Genomic DNA, 17,493 nt, shown 5'->3' with positions numbered 1-17,493 from the left:
CTGTAGATATGGCTTCTGAAAATATGCAGAATGAGCAGCAGCCTAGCCAGCTAACTTATGCTTGTGGATATAATTTTAAATGCAGATATTATGTACTATTAGAGGAAGTTAATAACTACAGCTTCATTTACAAAATAACTTTTTTAAATTAATTCCACCAGTCCAGCATAGTTGTTGAAACCAGCCCAGAGACCCCTCTCTTCCTAGGCATACATTACTCTTTTTCCTGAAAAAAATCACAACCCACTTTAAAATGGTAAAGTAAAAAATACATAAAGGCAGAAAAGCAAATGTAGCTAGATGCTTTAGAATTGAAAGACTCGTGAACGCCAGCTACAGCAGCTGAACTTTTTTTTTATAGAAGTCTCAAAGGGTTTTTGGCTTGTAAAAATGCTTCTGAAAGGATACTCTTACACTCAGTCTGATTTTAAAAGCAACATCAGGAAAATAGTTCCACTTATGTTCTGATAGTTTGAGAATATTTGAGCAATTTGACTGCTTAGGGGAATTCCAAGCTACAATACAGAGTTAACCCTAGCTTCCTCTGTTGGTATCCATGCACTTAAACGTTTCAAAGTTACTTCAGAGTTGAGTTCAAGGTTGCTGAGGTGAGAACAGACCTGCCTCTCTTCTACAGCTGAAGCTTTTGTCATTTCAGCTAAAATCATAAATGTAATTTTTCACCTACAATTGGTTTTCACGCACAAGGATAAGCTTCTTAACCTGCAGAACAGCCAGTGGAATGTGCTACCAGCCAAAGCATACAAACTTTTATTGCAGGTGGACAAATACTGTACATCTTGGTACATATGACATGTTATGTGAGCCATCAGATTAGATAAGAGATTATGGGGCTTCCTGTCAAAAGTTGCATGACAAGCTCCCTCACTGAAGCTTTCAAGTACTGGTTCTTCTCATTTGTCTTCATCCTTGAACAAGGATTGCTGAAAGGTTGGAGGCTTCTCAAAGGCCATCCTTTATAAAAACACACTGGAGCGAGATGTGCATTATGCCGACTGTTGCATTGATGAAGGCTTGCACATTATTTGCCTTTAGATCTACCTCCCAGATAGGCTTGGTTGAAGGAGGCAGAGGCCAAGCTCTACTTTAAACAGTTACAACATAAAAAAATCAGACAGTTACAAAAATGTTTATCAGCCAGCCAGCCTCTGGCCACAGTTCCTTCACTAATGGCAAGTTAAAAAAAATCTGATCAATAGTTCAAAAAATAGTGCTAGGTGGAAACCTTTCCCCAGTGTAAAGAACCTCCTTGCACTCTCCTCCTCCTCGGCTGTCATCTCACTGTCCACTGAGAAAGGCCAGATGTCCTTTGGTGCACCTGTTGGCATAATGTCCTTTTTCACCACACTAGAAGGGAAAAAGTGGGAGAAGTTAATGGCTTTCCCCAAAACTGCCTTTAACACATCAGATCATTGAAGACACTAGCTATAAAGATCCTTTGCTACCTACAGTAACAAGTGGGGATTTTTTCCTGCAAAATGTTCATGGAAATTGATGTTGCAATTTCACTGAGGAGCTGCCTGCACCATTTAAGAAATATGGGTTTGATGTCTTGGTTCCTCAGCTGGGCAGGCACAATGGTGTGGCAAAACCATCTCCAACCTTTCGGGATTTGACTGCATTATGTAGTCACTTTCTCCTGGGCTTTTTGCATAGCAACAGGGGAGAAACCTTAAAAATAGACAATGCAAGGAGGAAAAGTAGGGGCAGCACCTGAAACTATTTTAATGGGGTTTTTGAAACTGCCTACTTAAGGTTGACTGTTTTTTTAACTCCTGTGAGTGGGCTTTTCTGTCATTAGGAAGTAGATCAAGTCTATATCCCACACTGAAAAGCCATCTGATGGTCACTACCAACCCACAGACTAAGTAACTCCCTGATCCCCACTGCACCCACTATCCAAAATACACATCTAATGACCACTGCACACATTGTAATATTTTTCTTTACAATCTCAATGCTTCTCCACAGGCTCTGCTGCCCCACCAACCAACTACAATCTGCACCAAAATTAAAAGTGATATGACAGGTGACTGACAGCACCAAGGCTGCACTAGTCAGAGTAGATGAATTTTGCCTTGCATTTTCCAAATGCAAACACCCTCAGAATTACCTTGTAACAAGTGACCTGCTCCAAGGGACGGGGACCTCTGTTCCCTACATTGTTGCTTTGAGACTGCATAACGCCGATCACTTGTGGGGTCCTCTGCTGGTTGGGAGAAGAGTTCTGACTCGTTAACTGGATCAAGGATGATGACCTTTGTAATGGCGGATTGTTATTTTGCTGGGAGGGAAGAGAACACCCCACATATTGAATGATAACCTTCTAAATAAATTCAGAGGTAACTTTATCTGCCAGCCCAAACACCGAGATTAAAGTTTGGGAACACTAGGGCATACAAGGCTTGGACTCTAGCAGCCAAGCCTTTTCTCAACAAACAGGTCTACAGACCTCGGCTAGGCTGCCAGGTCTCTCCATTATAGCTCCATGATGGGTGTCAAGCAGATTTTCTTTTAATCTGGCAGATGATTGCTTGGAATAAAAAAACCCAGATGTATCTTATGTCATACAGTACTGTTCTGTCACCAAGGGCTTACCCTGCAATATATGAGTGATCTTGGGGCTTGTGTTAGTGTAGCAGAGCTCAGAAGCACTGCTTAATGTTAATGCAGTGCCCACCTCCCAGACGGCCCCTGTAATACAACTGTCCCTACAGGCCGTGCAGTTGCGCTCTCAGCTGAAGGAAGGTTGAAGAAGCAGCATGGTGACTTTTGGGAGGTGAGGGAAATCCTGAGCTTAATTATGAGGAAAAAAAATACAACCCCAAATGAAGGAGGCAGCAATTGTGTTCAGATGCCAGGAGTTAGAGGAGAGAGGGGAACAATAATACTTAGCATTTTTACAGTGGATTTCCTCCACTGATTTCAAAGTTCTTTACAAACCTTTAGAAATGGGAAAGGATTATCCCCATTTTACAGATGTTTATCCACGGCTACACAATGAGCAGAATAAGAGTCCTGATGGCTTGTTCCTGTTCTAATCACTACCTCATGGGCCCCCTTCAAAAACAAAGTCAAGTTTCTTTGAAATCTAATCAAGCTGTGCTTCGAATGCGTTGTCTGTGGGAGAGGCACAGAAGCTGTGTACCTTTTGCTGGGGTTGTGTTGGCTGAGGCAGCGGTGGTTGCTCTGTGGTTCCCATAGGCAGTTCAAATCGAGGACTGGATTACACACACACACACACAAAGAGAAAGAGAAACAGAGAATTGATACTCAAACCAGAAATTGGGCTATACCACCAGCACAACACTTAACTAGCTCCTTAAGAGACCAATAACTGTCCAGGGAAGAAAGTAAACCTTTAGTTATTTAAACTGTGCTTCACAAAAAGTGGAGCTTCTTTGCAGTGTTCTGCTGCTTAGCCGTTATAAACTAAAGTGGTTGGGAAGATACTGAGATGCTAAAGAGTATTTCTATATGCAGCTGTGAAGCATTCTGGGATAGATACTTACCAAATCTGCCACTGTCCACAACCTTTGACTGATATCCTGGAGTCTTGTCTGTGAAAATCTAAATAGCCATGTGCCTCCTTATTCTAATATTCAGAAAATGCAGTGCAATATAATAAATATCGGTGCCAATTTTGGCCACCAAATGAATTGACTCCTACTCAAGGATTTAAAAAAACAAACAAACTATGAAACCAAACAGCTGTGTAGCTTAAAGCTTAAGAGTTGGAACAATATGTCTAGAATTACAAAGGACCACGTCAACGGTCATTAAACAAACTGCTTCGTACAAGTTATATTGACCATGTGAGCACTGACATTTTCAACAGCTTCTTAGGAACACTAGTGTGATTTGTCCAATCCCTTTTGGTCATTCTAACTGCAAACTGACTTCACTTTTAAGGGGCAAACTCAAATATGAACAAAACTTCAGCTGTGCAGTAGAGTACAATTATTACATCAGTGCTACAAATGTTCTATTATGATGGGAGCAATATAGGTAAGACAGACCTGATATGTAACTGATCAGGGAGGAAAGTAAAGATGACAGAACAGATGATAGAACATACTCACTGCATGAATTTACAAGCAGGCCCTTCCGGACAGAATCCCACCAGGTAATTCACACAAATGACTCTTCGAGTGTGTCTATGTCTGCAGAGGGGACCTACAACATAAAACTTCACAGATTACATATGTTACATGCATACCTCAATACTCACCACTTGCAAATAGGGGAGATGAATTACATTAAGAGATCATCATACAATCGTAAGAGCTTTGACTCACTGTTATAGACACACAAGCAGCAGCTATGTGCCATACGTACCGTGTTTACAGAAGCCTCTGTCATACCAGGGGCAATCTTTGATCTTAGACTCCGGGTCAATGTGCAAGAATGGACATTCTTTGTTACTGCACTCCCCTGTACCAAAGCCAAACACACTCTTCAGGAAACAGAGCATGCATGAGTTAGAATCCCCTCCCAAAACAATACCTATGTCCTCTAGTCCCAGCAAAGCTGTCGCAAATGTTTTTAAGTCCAAGAGCAAAACCTATTTGCCTTCTCTTTACAAAGAACAACAAATATTCACTGCATGTGAGCAAGGTTCTGCCAGACTGGGTTACATAGATGCACATTTCAAAACGAAGTGTACTGGAAAGGTAAGCCCTTGCAACAAAATCAAACACTGAATGTAGCAAAAGTGCGGTGAAACTGCAAAGTATATGCAAACCTTGATCCAAGGAAACCTAATGGGACTGTAATTTTTGAGCAAAAAGCTGCCTCAGTATGTTAATTTAATTTAGCCCACCTCCCCAGAACTGGAAGGCTACTGTATTACATTTTTGAACCTTTGAGCCCCATATCACTCATCATCTGCTGAAAATTTAATACCACCTATTCATCCAAATCAACTCTGATCCAAGTCAGCATAATAGGTAAAAAAAAAAAAAAATCTATTGAAGTCATGGGGTGAACAGTTCAAGATAGGTACAAGCTCTGAGAGACAAAACATTTTAAATGTGTGAAGAGTGAAGCGGGTAAAATATAATTTAGGACACAACAGATCTGATCAGAGCTCATAAATTACAATCTAATAAATATCAGTAGCCGACACAGAAGGTTTTAGATGGCAACTGAAGCAGGGGTGACAGGGGTATACTAGGGTCTTCCTTCCTGGTCATACTTCTATACTAGGAAGGGAAGTCGATGAAGAGGCACAATGGACCTTACCAAATTTGGAGTAGAAATAACACTCAGGCATCTTTGTCATGTCATACTCATGCAGGAACTCGCACTGGTCTCCTTTCTTGCACAGCCCTCGGAGCCAGTGTTTGCAAACAACCGTCTTTTCTCCACTGATGTGTCGAAAAGGACACATGCCTCCTGTGGGTGGACAGGGGAGAAGCAGGAATGAACAGTTGGAACTCTGAGTGCAAGATGCTTTCTGCAGGGCAGTGGTGGTCCTTTGTTTGAATCCTAGAGGAGGAGCTTCAGAAACCTTTACATTTTCATATAAATTTACCATTTAAAACTGGTGAAAGGTCCTGAACTGACAGCCCTAGAAGGAGAGGTCCTTTGTTTATCCACACAGATAGCTATGATTTCAACAGCCAGATTCTCCTACATGGCAATCTACTTCCCAGTGCCTACCACTACCATTGCCCAAAACTCTGAAAAGGGTTTGTACGTAATCAGATGAAGCCTCATCTTGCTGGATATTACAGTTCACACACCATTTATTTTATGGAGCTCCTACCTTTGCATCTTTGCGCCCTAGTGTGTGGAACATGGTCCCTGTTGAGCTCCATCACACTGTCTCTCTCCCCCGACCATGGCAATATAAATAGGGTACCATAAATTAGGATAATATAATTAATTGATTGCCAACATCCCCATTTTTATTTCTATTTTTCTTTCTGCAGAATAAGATATTAGGGAGGTCACTTGCCTTTTCCACAGGCAGCTCTTAAAAAAAATTCACAGACGGCAGCACCCGATTCTGCGGAGAAAAAAAAATCACAATTAAGGTTTCTGAAACACTGCAGCCATATTAAAAGTGTTCCCTTCCACCTAAAGATGAGCTAATTCTGGGCATCAAAAACAGTATTTTGAATCCCACTAGCAAAGTCTTATTAGAATATATGGTATCAGCCATTTGGCTCTTCAGAGTATTTTTTGTTACTTTTAAATCAGTTTCACATGTGGGACAGATCCTGTATTGATAGACCTGACGATTGAAACTTCATATAGTGTTTCTCAACAAAATCAAGAAAGAGTGGTCAGCAACACACTGACCCTTGCTGATGCATACGGACCCTGACGCACTTCCATCCATTGTTTGTGGGAGGGGGGTGTTAAAGGGCTGAAGAAAGCATTTTCTCATTGCCTTGAAAAGAGCTTTCCCCCTAGGAAGTTCTCACACACAAAGGTGGGGTGAGGAAATGAAGGAGGGAGTTTTCCCCAGGCGATATTTCTCTCCTACAGTGGGGGTGAGATCTGCCCAGAAAGTCTGCTGGGGGGGTGTTCCCTCTGTGAGGCGGTGAGGGGGAGGTCTGCCCAGGAGAGGCAGATTCCTCCCACGGAGACGGTGAGAGGAGAGTATTCCCAGGAAATGGAGACCTCCCTAGGAGAGGGGGGTCCCTACCAAGGATAATGGGGGAGGTCTGCGCAGGAGAAGGAGGTCCCCCCGTGGCTGGTGAGCAGGGACACCCCGTGGGGGGGGGGTTACCCACAGAGACAATGAAGGGGGTCTCCCCAAGAGAGGAGGGTCTTCCCGAGGGGGGTGGGGGAGATCTGCCCAGCAGGAGGTCCCCCAGGGGCCGGTGAGCTGGGGCTGCCCAGGAGTGGGATCCCCCCCAGGGGAGGTGGGAGAGACCTGCCCAGGAGGCGGGGTTCCCCACGGGGCCGGAGAGGGGGCCCCCCGCGGGTGGCGATGTGGGGCGGGCCCCCGGCCCCTCACGCACTGTCCATGCCGGGGAAGGGCAGGGGCTGCGCGCCCAGCTGCTGCTCCACCGCGACCTCCAGGTCGAACGTGATGTGATCCACGCTGGCGATGAGCTCCTGCATGGCGGCGGCGGGGAGGGGGGCCTGAGCCGGGCGGCACACGGGGCTGGGGGGAAGAGGAGGGCGGCGGGGCACCGGCTCAGCGCCTCCGGACCGCCCTCCCGGGGGATGCTGGGAGTTCCACTCTCACCCGCCTCCACCTCTGACCCCCCTCGGCTCCCAGCATGCACCGCGCGGGGCCGCGGCCACCAATGGGAAGCGGAGCCTGTCGTGACCCCGCCCCCGAGCGCGAGCTGAGGCGAGGTTTGCGGGTGAGTGGAGGGGGTTGGGCCGCGGCCCGCGCTGCTGGGGCGTCCCCCACTTTGCTGCGCGCGCGAGGGAGCACCCCCCGCCCCCCGTTCCCATGCTCAGGGCCGTCGCTGGGACTAGCTCTGGCACCAAGTGCGGGGCCTGGACTTTCTCCACCTGCAGCCGGGAAGCCTCAGCCTCTTCCCTGAGCCCGTGAGTGACCGGCCAGGCCCGGCCTGAGCGCAGGGCGAGCAAGGCAGTTGCCTTGGGCCCCGGGCTTGTCCCTTGTCGACTTGGGCCCACGAACGTCGGGCTGGGAGAGACCTCCGGGGGTGACCAGGCCGGGACTTACAAACCTCCAGGGATCGAGATTCCACCACCCTCCCGAGATGAATCATCCCAGGGCTTCACCGCCCTCCTCGGGAAATCAATAGAGTTTCCCAACATCCAGCCTAGACCCCTCTCCCCCCCATTGCAACTTTAGACCAGGGTTCCTTGTTCTGTCGTTATTGAGAAGAGACTCATTGGGACCTCCCTTCAGGAAGTTGGAGGGTGCTATCAAATTACCCCCCACTCTTCTCTTCTGCGGGTAACGAAGCCCAAATCCCTCAGTCTCTCGTCATAGGTCATGTGCTCCAGCCCCCTAATTTTATTGCCCTCTCATGGACTGTTTCCAGTGAGGCCACTTCGTTTCTTTGGTGGGGGGGGCCAGAATTGGAATGAATATTCCAGCTGTGGCCTGACCAGTCCTGGGTCTGGTGAGTGGGTTGCATGAGTGGCCCTTCTTCTCAGTTGGCCGCAAACTTGTCAAACAAGACGGACCCCTGGAACGGGGTAGTTTTGCTATCTGCACTTGTGTACCTAGAATTTGGAGTGTGTGCCCATTGAACTGTAGCTGTGTTTTGGTTGGATTCAGTGGACGCACACGGCTCTCAGTTAATGTTGTGTGCTATCAGTATGCATCTTGCTTCATATGCCCTGGCTTTACTTGGGTATCACTTTAGTAATGCCAGCAGGGGGGAAAAAAAACGTATGTGGACAGAAACCAGCAGAATCTGGCAACCCCATGCATGAGCAACAGTAAATAAAGTGTCTTGCAGGCCACATGTAGGACTACAATGGGCTGCAGGTTGCTCAGCATTGCTTTTAGTGATGTGTCTTCTATTGTCTGTGAAGACTCTTCTGTTTGATCCTGTTCAGGCTTCTCTAACTGGATGTCTTTCCTTGTTGACTTTAGGAGATGAACATTTAACCTTGTAGTGAAGGAGAGTATCACAAGAGGCATATCATGAGGTTTCTGTATTTGGTGTCCTGCAAGTTCCCTTTAGGATTGTTCTCCCTGAAATCTTCTTATCCTGTGGTGTGTCACACTCGAATTTTACGGGCAACTATAAAGAGCTGCTCAGGGTATCCCAAAAATACACACCTGCTGAGATTGCTGGGTCAGAGACGGCAGTGCATGACGTTGAGACCTTTCAGCTCATCACTGGTTCTTTGTAAGTTACACAACAGAGACTTGAAACAGATTGACCTTGCCAGTGGTCCTGAAGATATCAGGAAACATGAAGAAGAATCAGAAGATGGTGATGCAGATGTAGGCTTTGGAACGCTATCTAATAAATTTTCTTCTAGAAAATATTTTCACAAAACAACATCACTGTTGCAGAATTTAAGATTTCAAGAGGATGAGGAAGAGGAGGAAAAAGAGACAAAATGGAAACCCAGACGTGGTCCTAAGAACACACCATACTGGTACTTCCTGCAGTGCAAGGCACTGATAAAGGAAGACAAGGTTGGTTTCTTAGTTCTTCTCATCACAAGAGCAGTTAACAGCCTTTGATGGGTGAGGGGTAATATGATCTATTAGATTGGTTGTGGGACTCGGAGGCAAAAATTCAGAAGTAGAATTAAAGCCCAAGACAGGTATATGCCTCAGTGTCCCCAGGAATAATATCAACCTACCTAAATCACAGGGGTTTTGAGAGGATTAATTCATTAAGGAGTGCAATGTGCTATATGAATGCTAAGTGTTGGTTAGTGGGCTTATGTTCCAAGTTCAGCTGATACCAAGAAAAAGAGGCTATACAATGATATAGAAGATGTAGAAAAAAGGTTACTAATTCCTCTTATATGTAGTGATACTCAAGGAGGGGTACTGATTTGCTTAGCAGTTTGGTGGGAAGAAGTCACAAAGCTACCTTTTAGCAGAGGATAAATGTTGTAACAGTAGACCACTTTTCAATTTATTAGAGTATTCATGGCTCCCATTTCGTAGCTGGTAAAACCTTCATAAAAGTTCTGAACAAAGAATTCTTCTCTGTATTAGAACATTTACTTAAGAATACAAAAATGACTGCTAGGCTGTGGCCACTCTTGGCCAAAACTTCAAAATGGCCATTTCGAAGATTAGCTTTAGGACGCTTCTGGCCACGGCACTTTGAAAGCACCGCTTTTGAAAGCGCGTGGTGCGGCGTGGCTATGCAGGGGTCCCTTTTGAAAGGACCCTGCTCCTTTCGAAATCCCCTTATTCCCCTCTGCTGAAAGGAGGAGAGGAGCGGGGTCCTTTCGAAAAGGACCCCCGTGTAGCCACGCCGTGCCGTGCACTTTTGAAAGCGGCGCTTTCGAAGTGCCGCGGCTGGAAGTGTCCTAATGCTAATGAGGCGCTGAATATTCAATTCAGCGCCTCATTAGAAATCTTCAAAATGGCCATTTTGAAGTTTTGGCCAAGTGTGGCCACAGCCCTAGTGTCTTATTGGATCTTGAAGCATCTGAAGATCACAGGGAATACAGTTTTTTCATTTCCTTCACTTCTTGAACCAAGCCACCAGTGAAGGTCAAACACACAGTCCTGCTGTATTCTCTTTTTGTTCAGATGACATGTTTAGAAATTCTTGTTTGTTGGATTTGTTGCTCCAGATCTGAAGTAGTGATTTTGACATCTGGGTCAAGGAGACATAGTAGTTGTCCTGGACAGTGAGTAGGGAGAGGAAGAAGTTAATCCAGGTACCATCACAAATGTATATAGGTGCTGTAATAGTGACATTTAAAAACTGAAGAAGAGCTCTGTATAAGCTTAAAAGCTTGTCTTTTCACTAGCAGAAGTTGGTCCAACAAAAGATATTACCTCACCCAACTTGTTTCTCTAAAAAGGCTATTTGTGATACCATCTAAAGAAATACACTACTAGAATTCAAAGTATACTAATAAAAATGTAACAGTGTAGTTCTGGGGCATGCCCTTTCTGTGTGGTTATTGTTTCCATCATCTCTGGTACAGCATAAATTTGCCTTTTGATAAGAAATACACTCTGAGCTGATGTAGTAATTTCCTGTTAACGACTCTCTGCATCAGCTTTTGTAGTTCTCCAATCCCAGACCCTGCCCCTCTCTGTCCCATCCTTGCTGTGCAAAAAAAAAGTCAATGTGTTCACATGGCATTAAGTCCTTTCTTGAAGGTGAGAAATGAGATGAACAAATGTCAATCCATGTCACGTGAAAAAAACTCATTTATTTCTGTTGTTTTTGCTAGGAATAACTGTATAGCTATTTGTAGATTGTATGTCTTTTATTTTTTTGGGTGGAGGTGGTAGGATAGAAAGAGCCTGTTACTAAACCCTCTGGGCAGAGGAATTATGATTACCTTTCTGTGGCATCATAAGGAATGGAAGGGGTAGTGGTTTCCATCCCAAGGTAAAATATTAACATGTACCCTTTGTCCCATCATAGTGTGTCTCCATATGTGCATATGTATCTGTTTTCATAAATATTAGTTAAGGAACTGGTTCTCTTAGCTCTTCACACTTCTCTCTCCTGTCTGTAGCTGGCAGAGGCTCTGGAGCTGTTTGAGGTGCAGATGCTGAAGGAGGAACGTCTGCAGCCAGAGGAGCGCAACTACACTGTTCTGATTGGTGGCTGTGGTAGGGTCGGCTATGTGAAGAAGGCATTCAGACTTTACAATGATGTAAATATTATAGCTTCTCCTTAAGGAAGGGGCCAGAGTCACTGACAAGAAGTATGGGGGTGGGGGAGAGGCGGTCTTTTGTGAATTAAAATATGCCCATCTGCATTCTGTCCCACAGAGAGAGCTCATTCTGAAGCTCCTGCTTCCAAAATGCCTTTGTATAGGTGATTCCTCTTTCCTTGGGAACTCAGCAGACTGGAGCTCAAGAATTTCCTGTACCCTTGAGTCTTATGTGTTGTGCCTGGCTTTCTTAGGTTTTCCTAGTGAGCCTGTTAATGTGGTATTTGTGCAAGGTGGAACTATTTTTATCTTAATTCTGAGCTCTTTATTTCGTATAATTACTTCTTTCTCTTTTTTCCCCTGAGAGTAGATGAAAAAGCGGGGTTTAATCCCCACAGATGCCACATACACAGCCCTATTCAATGCCTGTGCTGAGTCGCCATGGAAAGATTCAGGCTTGCAGAATGCACTCAAACTACGGCAAGAACTAAAGAGCAAAAATCAGGACTTGAATCTAATAACATATCATGCTCTGCTGAAAGCATGTGCCGTCTGTTCAGATCTTAGGACATGCTTTGATGTACTGAAGGTAATGAGGAATCTTTTCTTGTATTGTACATATGTGTCTAATCAAAGCACATGAGCATGTGGCTTTCCTTGCAGTAAAGTTGTACTTACATGTTGTTATATTAGCCTTTAAACATGGGAGGATAGACTGATTTATTTTCTCAAGGGACACCCTTGTGTTTGCTTCAAGAGTTGAGCAAACAAACTGGGTGGTTCAGTAACAGACAAAAACAGGATTTTGCAGGCTTAAACTTAGTAGTTTTGAATTTCTGCTCTTAAGTCATTCATAATCAAAGCATTACAGGCTTCTGTTGGGAGACTAGAGTCTGCCCCTGTAGGAGCAGTCTGCAGACATCCCGAGTTTCCTCTTTCCATGAGGAAGAAGGAATGTCTTGGCAGAGCGGGTTGTCCCAATATTTGGTCCTATGTGAATGGGCCAAATGCCGGGAAAGCCTCTTCTGACAGCCGTCGGCAGGAGATAGGCAAATGCGTAGCACAGTTTGCATATCTTTTGCTGATGGTTCTTAGCAAATCTAGATACAGCCTTAGTGTTACGTAAAGGTCAGTTACAGTCTGTTTTTTTTTTTTAAACGTGTATGTAATGAAATGACTCACAGAGCAGCAACTGAGAAGTTTTTCCATATCTCACCCAAATTCTCTACGCTATTCTGTAGCACCTTCAGCTTGGACAAGCTAGGATTGGAATAGCTGTCTGATACTGCACTTCTCTTTTCTGCAGTCATCATTCTGCTTAAAGAACTTAGAGTTCTTAGACATCCTATGCAGTTTGCTGCAGATGTGTTTCAAACAAGTGATTTCATTGAGCAGCAAAAGATGCTGTAATTTCAATTCAGCAATCAGATGTGGAATAAGCTGCTTTGGTAACTAAGATTCATGCTTCCTTCCCTGTCTCTAGGAAATTGTGCATAAAGGCCTTGCTGTCACCCAGGAGACATTCAGCTTCCTTCTCATGGGCTGCGTAAAGGACAAGGAGAGTGGCCTCAGATATGCCCTGCAGGTCTGGCACTATACTTTATTTGGCCATTAAAGTGTTCCTTCATTTAACTATTGTAGCTGGAACTTGGAATTTGAACCTGTAGGGAGGCCTTTTACGCTGATGAGTGGAAAGTGCTTAAACTGCATGCTCTTTAGTTACTTCCTTATTTGATGCCCATAAAGTGCCATGTGCACTACAGGATTGTACTAATAATGATTTGGATGGGTGTCCAGTCTCTGATGTGGAGGTCTTTTCCGTAGAGGATGAGTATTCATTCTCATTTATCCAGCTAAAAACCATGGTCAGTACCCAATGTTACAATAATTGGGTCGAAATATGATAATTACTGCTGCCAAAAAAAACCCCATATTTTTATGCTGTGCATATTTCACATACAAACTTCCTTTTCTCTCCCCCCCACCCCCCTTTCAAACTAGGTTTGGCAACAAATGGCTAAATTGGGAATAAAACCCGATGGTTATCTTTACAATCTGATGCTCCATGCTGCAAGGGATTGTGGAATAGGTAACCCAGTTGTAGCTTCTGACTTGTTGCTAAAAAGTGCAGAGGAAAACCAAACTCACGTAAAGGCCATATCTATTAGGCAGGGTCAAAGGGTAAAAGATCAGAAAAAGAAGAGAGCAAACAGTGGAATCACTCCCCAGTTGGATGTGGAAACCCTAGAAAAACAAATATTTCACGAAAATTCCAGAAAAGCTGAGGAACGCGTAATCAACCATGAAGACAAAGATGTGTGTGATGTTCAGGCTGAGCCAGGAACTGGACTGGTTGGTCTGGCTAACAAGACAGTAGAATGTAGTAGGACTGGAGCCTTCAGTAGCAACCAGGCTGTTTCAGACTTACTGCAAGCAAACCAAGGTCAGTTTTTTGAGCCTGCTTGTAACCTGCCCAATTTGTTGGACTTGAAAATCTCCAATAGAAACTTGGTTTCCTTGGGGACAGTTTCAACCCCCTCCGATAGGCTGGCTTTGATGGGGAACATGGAAGGCTTTTTGAATAAAATGAAAGAGGACAATGTGGCACCCGACATTAAGACTTTTACACTGTTGGCTGAGCTGGTTGAACCTCTGAGCCAGTCAGAATCCTCTCTGTTGACAGTCCTGGATGAACATAAAGTGAAAGCAGATGTGACTTTTTTTAATACTTTGTTGAGAAAGAAGAGTAAACTGGGAGACTTAGAAGGTGCAAAGGTAAGAATAAAAGCCCCTAAATGATAACTATACTAAAAGCCTTTATACAAATGTTGTGTTAGTTGTCTTTTAACCTCTGATGAAGCAACCAGCTCTCCAATCACAGCAGAAGGTAGAGAATCCTATATTCCCTCATCCCCGTTAGTGACCTTTAAAGTATTTATTAGAGGCCTGAGGCTTCAACTGCATTCTCAGATCGTAGCCTTCTCTCTAAAGAGAGCTAGGTAGTTTTCATAAGTTCTATCAGTCGTGGCCCATGACTATTCAAGTATTTGTGTATTGCAGGGCATGCTGACAGCTCTAGTAAAGAGGGGAATATCACCCAACATGCAGACCTTTTGTAACTTGGCAATTGCCTGCCGCAAAGAGAAAGATGGCCTGCAGTTGCTTTTGGATATGAAGGTACGAAAACTAGAGTTCCAGCTACTGGAATGTTTTATTACCTTGTTATTGGGTCAGGAGTAACTGTGGGGTTCCTAGTAATTTAACTATGCCTTTTTCTACATAAGCTTTCATTGAGGCTAATATATCTTAACTCCCTCTAGTCAGAGCTTCTGATACATTATCCTAGATTCATGCATGGATCATGAGGAGGAGGACTGGATTGTAAACTTTCCTAGTATTATGCAGGTAACCAAAAAATGTAACAGGCAAGGTAGCTATACTCACTAAGCAATTCGCCCTTCCCCCTTATCTACAATGGAGTTGTGACATCTCCCAAAGTGCATGCTGGTAAGCCAAAAAATGCTCCAGCTCTTCCCTCTGTGTCCAAGTGGTGGTGTGACCTGCCAGCACTGAGGTCCAGTAGGTTAGTCAAAGATCCTCAATATGGATGTGCTCCTATTTCTCAGCAAGGAAGGTTTGCAGAGATGATCTCTGTTGTAGATAGCAGGTACTAGCAATTCTGACACTGATATGATGTTTTCAGACATCTGGAATTACTCCTAACACCCACATCTATAGTACCCTTATCAATGCAGCTGTGAAGCAGTTGGACTATACTTACCTCACAGAAATCTTACGAGACATGAGAAAGAACCAAGTCCCTCCAAATGAAGTTATCATACGCCAGCTGGAGTTTGCAGCTCAGTATCCACCTCAATTTGACAGGGTAAGTACCCTGGTCATTTATTAGGGCCACTGTAACTGATTAAGGCTGAAGTTAGTGTTGTAATGTGGAAAAAGCACAGGTGAGATTAAATTGCTTTGGGTAGGAACTGTCTGTGTTTATAATGCCTAGCAGTACTGGTGTAATTGAAAATAAGTCATTAAGATCTCTACTACTCCCTGCCCCACTAAATTGGTCTTCCTCATCTGTCATCTCCTTTAGCATCAGCTGATATGTAAGAGAACAAATGCAGCTGCCAAGTACTTTCTGTATTGGCTCAGTAGGAGTGTTCTTACCCTTCCTGGGTGGTGTCCTGAGGACACTTATTCACTGCCTCTTAAGAAAAAACACCCATCTCCACCCAGAGCAATGCAAGTTATGTATCTCGTTAAGTGTTAATTAATCCTATATTCCCCTGCAATCCAAATCTGACCTTGGATTCAAAATGCCTTTGTTTTTAACTATTACCTTGTATAACTATCTTTGAAATAGTATCAGAGAGGTAGCTGTGTTAGTCTGTAGCTCCAAGAACACCAAGAAGTCTTGTGGCACCTTATAGACTAACATATTTTGGAGCATAAGCTTTCGTGAGCAAAGACCCGCTTCATCAGATGCATGAGTGGGGGAGAGGTTTCAGAGGGGACCCCATTCTTTAAATACCCCTCTGAAACCATCCCCGCACTCATGCACATGTGATGAAGCAGGTCTTTGTCCATGAAAGCTTATGCTCCAAAATATGTTAGTCTGTAAGGTGCCACAAGACTTCTTGTTGTTATCTTTGAAATGTTTGCTTCAATCAAATCTTTCCAAGTTGCAGAACTAGAGCAACTTAGTTACTCTTTCATAGTATAACAGTTACTATTGTGTTTTCACTTGCAGTATAAGTCAAAGAACACATACCTGGAGAAGATTGATGGGTTCAGAGGCTACTATTTCCGCTGGCTAAAAGTAATGGCAGTAGAAGAGACTCCACACCCATGGGCAAAATACAGAACTAAGAATTCAGCAGCCAAGGACAGTACACAGGACATGCAGCCCCAAGGCACCATGGAACAGTAATTATTGAGAACTAATCAGTATTTTCCATGGGTGAAATGTGCACTCCTTCAGAGGGTAGAACTACCTACAGGAAAGTTGGAGGGTTGTTTTCTTCAGGTGCCTTTTAGCTGGCATCACTATTTATATTTTCTGACTATTTAATTAAAGTACTATCTCAAGTGAAGAGTCAAGTCATCAGCATACGGTAGCTTCTAACATTTTAACAGATGCTTTGATATAGTAAGTGGCAAGTTTCTGTTAATGTAACAACTCTGGCGATTCAGACGTCTCAAATAAACAACGATTCATCTGCAGAGGTAGATCATTTAGCATTCTTTTTTATTTTCACTTGTGTGGGTCCAGGCATTACTAAAGAAAAGGGTCTGTAGCCCTGAAACAGCAGCTAGTGTCGGCTGCTCTCTTGGAGAGGAAATAGCACTTTCCTAGGGAATTAATATCACCCCTAAAATATGAGCAACAAAGGAAATGAAGTAAAAAAATAAGAGGATTATCTTTCCTGCACCAAGGAGCCAAGCTACTTATTAGATTACAAATACTTCCCTCTTAGTTTGCCATAGAATCACTTCCTTCTGTTTTTAGCAGGGAATACAATGTGATCACATGTGCGGAAGGCGATGAAATCCAGTAGTTGGAGATCTTAAAATGCTCAGTACCAACTGTCACTTGTAGAATACAGCTGCTAAGTATATGCAACATGAATGACAAACCTGAGGCCAGTTCTTGGCTCAAATAGGAGACAATCACACAAAGATGATTCTATGTTACTTTCTCATTGTTTGCCAAAAGGTGGGATTATCCATGCAATTAAGTACTCAGTTTGTACCTCCATGCTATCAACTTACACTGCAATTTTAGTTAAGCTGTTTATTGAAATCTGGCTTCCACACCCCCTAGAGAAACTTGTATGGCTTGAAAGTGGGTAGTCTGGGATTTGACAAAAATTCAAAATCTCCAGGAAATTACTCCTAACCGAAAGCTGTAGCCCAGAGAGAATGAGGAAGCTTGACTTTCCAATAAGCACAAAAACAGAACCAGACCAGTTAGTCTCACTAGTACTGGAATTTAAAGTAACAGAAAACTTGTACAAACTTCAAAACAAGTTTCTGGATACCTGCATCACTGTTGCTTTAGGGAATCAGTTTGTAATTACCACAATACTACTAGAAACAAAAGGATAGTTGTACAATTGGGTATAGCGTAGAGTTGTCATTTAAGGATTATCCCATTCAAAGGTGCCTCTGATACTGACAGTTGTAGCTCAGCTG

At 43.8% G+C, this 17,493-nt stretch overlaps 2 protein-coding genes across 5 annotated transcripts; one reads left to right on the top strand and one right to left on the bottom strand.

Annotated features, from left to right (window-relative positions):
- Positions 1-754: 754 nt before the first annotated feature.
- Positions 755-7,187, bottom strand: CPSF4 (cleavage and polyadenylation specific factor 4). 3 transcript variants are annotated; one of them, XM_075010213.1, is made up of 8 exons: positions 6,999-7,187; positions 5,984-6,034; positions 5,266-5,418; positions 4,360-4,455; positions 4,104-4,197; positions 3,170-3,242; positions 2,135-2,305; positions 755-1,368 (listed from the first exon to the last, which is right to left on the bottom strand). In XM_075010213.1, the coding sequence occupies exons 1-8, from the start codon at positions 7,099-7,101 to the stop codon at positions 1,300-1,302; spliced, it is 810 nt and encodes a 269-aa protein (XP_074866314.1). In that variant the 5' UTR covers positions 7,102-7,187; the 3' UTR covers positions 755-1,299. The 3 variants fall into 3 exon arrangements, with proteins under 3 accessions (XP_074866314.1, XP_074866315.1, XP_074866316.1); XM_075010214.1 differs by having other exon boundaries at positions 2,135-2,230; XM_075010215.1 differs by having other exon boundaries at positions 2,135-2,227.
- Positions 7,188-7,297: 110 nt separating this feature from the next.
- On the top strand, positions 7,298-17,427 carry PTCD1 (pentatricopeptide repeat domain 1). Of its 2 annotated transcripts, none has more exons than XM_075010212.1 (9): positions 7,298-7,349; positions 8,564-9,118; positions 11,146-11,286; positions 11,657-11,875; positions 12,770-12,871; positions 13,288-14,061; positions 14,347-14,463; positions 14,990-15,172; positions 16,049-17,427. In XM_075010212.1, exons 2-9 carry the CDS (start codon positions 8,615-8,617, stop codon positions 16,226-16,228), a joined length of 2,220 nt encoding a protein of 739 aa, XP_074866313.1. In that variant the 5' UTR covers positions 7,298-7,349; positions 8,564-8,614; the 3' UTR covers positions 16,229-17,427. The 2 variants fall into 2 exon arrangements, with proteins under 2 accessions (XP_074866313.1, XP_074866312.1); XM_075010211.1 differs by lacking the exon at positions 7,298-7,349 and adding an exon at positions 7,376-7,539.
- The last annotated feature ends 66 nt before the right edge of the window (positions 17,428-17,493 follow it).

Source organism: Carettochelys insculpta, chromosome 16, assembly GCF_033958435.1.
Source record: "Carettochelys insculpta isolate YL-2023 chromosome 16, ASM3395843v1, whole genome shotgun sequence".
Lineage (NCBI taxonomy): Eukaryota > Metazoa > Chordata > Testudines > Carettochelyidae > Carettochelys > Carettochelys insculpta.
The sequence above is the reverse complement of the archived record's forward strand: the minus strand, read 5'-3'. Positions and strand labels throughout refer to the sequence as shown.

Coding starts and splice junctions, on each gene's coding strand:
- CPSF4 (XM_075010213.1), bottom strand. CDS start 7,101: ATGCAGGAGCTCATCGCCAGCGTGGATCACATCACGTTCGACCTGGAG. Junction 4,456..5,265: donor TTATTTCTACTCCAAATTTG/GTAAGGTCCATT, acceptor GCTTTGGTACAG/GGGAGTGCAGTAACAAAGAA. Junction 4,198..4,359: donor CAGAGGCTTCTGTAAACACG/GTACGTATGGCA, acceptor TTTATGTTGTAG/GTCCCCTCTGCAGACATAGA.
- PTCD1 (XM_075010212.1), top strand. CDS start 8,615: ATGAGGTTTCTGTATTTGGTGTCCTGCAAGTTCCCTTTAGGATTGTTC. Junction 11,876..12,769: donor CATGCTTTGATGTACTGAAG/GTAATGAGGAAT, acceptor CCCTGTCTCTAG/GAAATTGTGCATAAAGGCCT. Junction 12,872..13,287: donor GCCTCAGATATGCCCTGCAG/GTCTGGCACTAT, acceptor CTTTCAAACTAG/GTTTGGCAACAAATGGCTAA.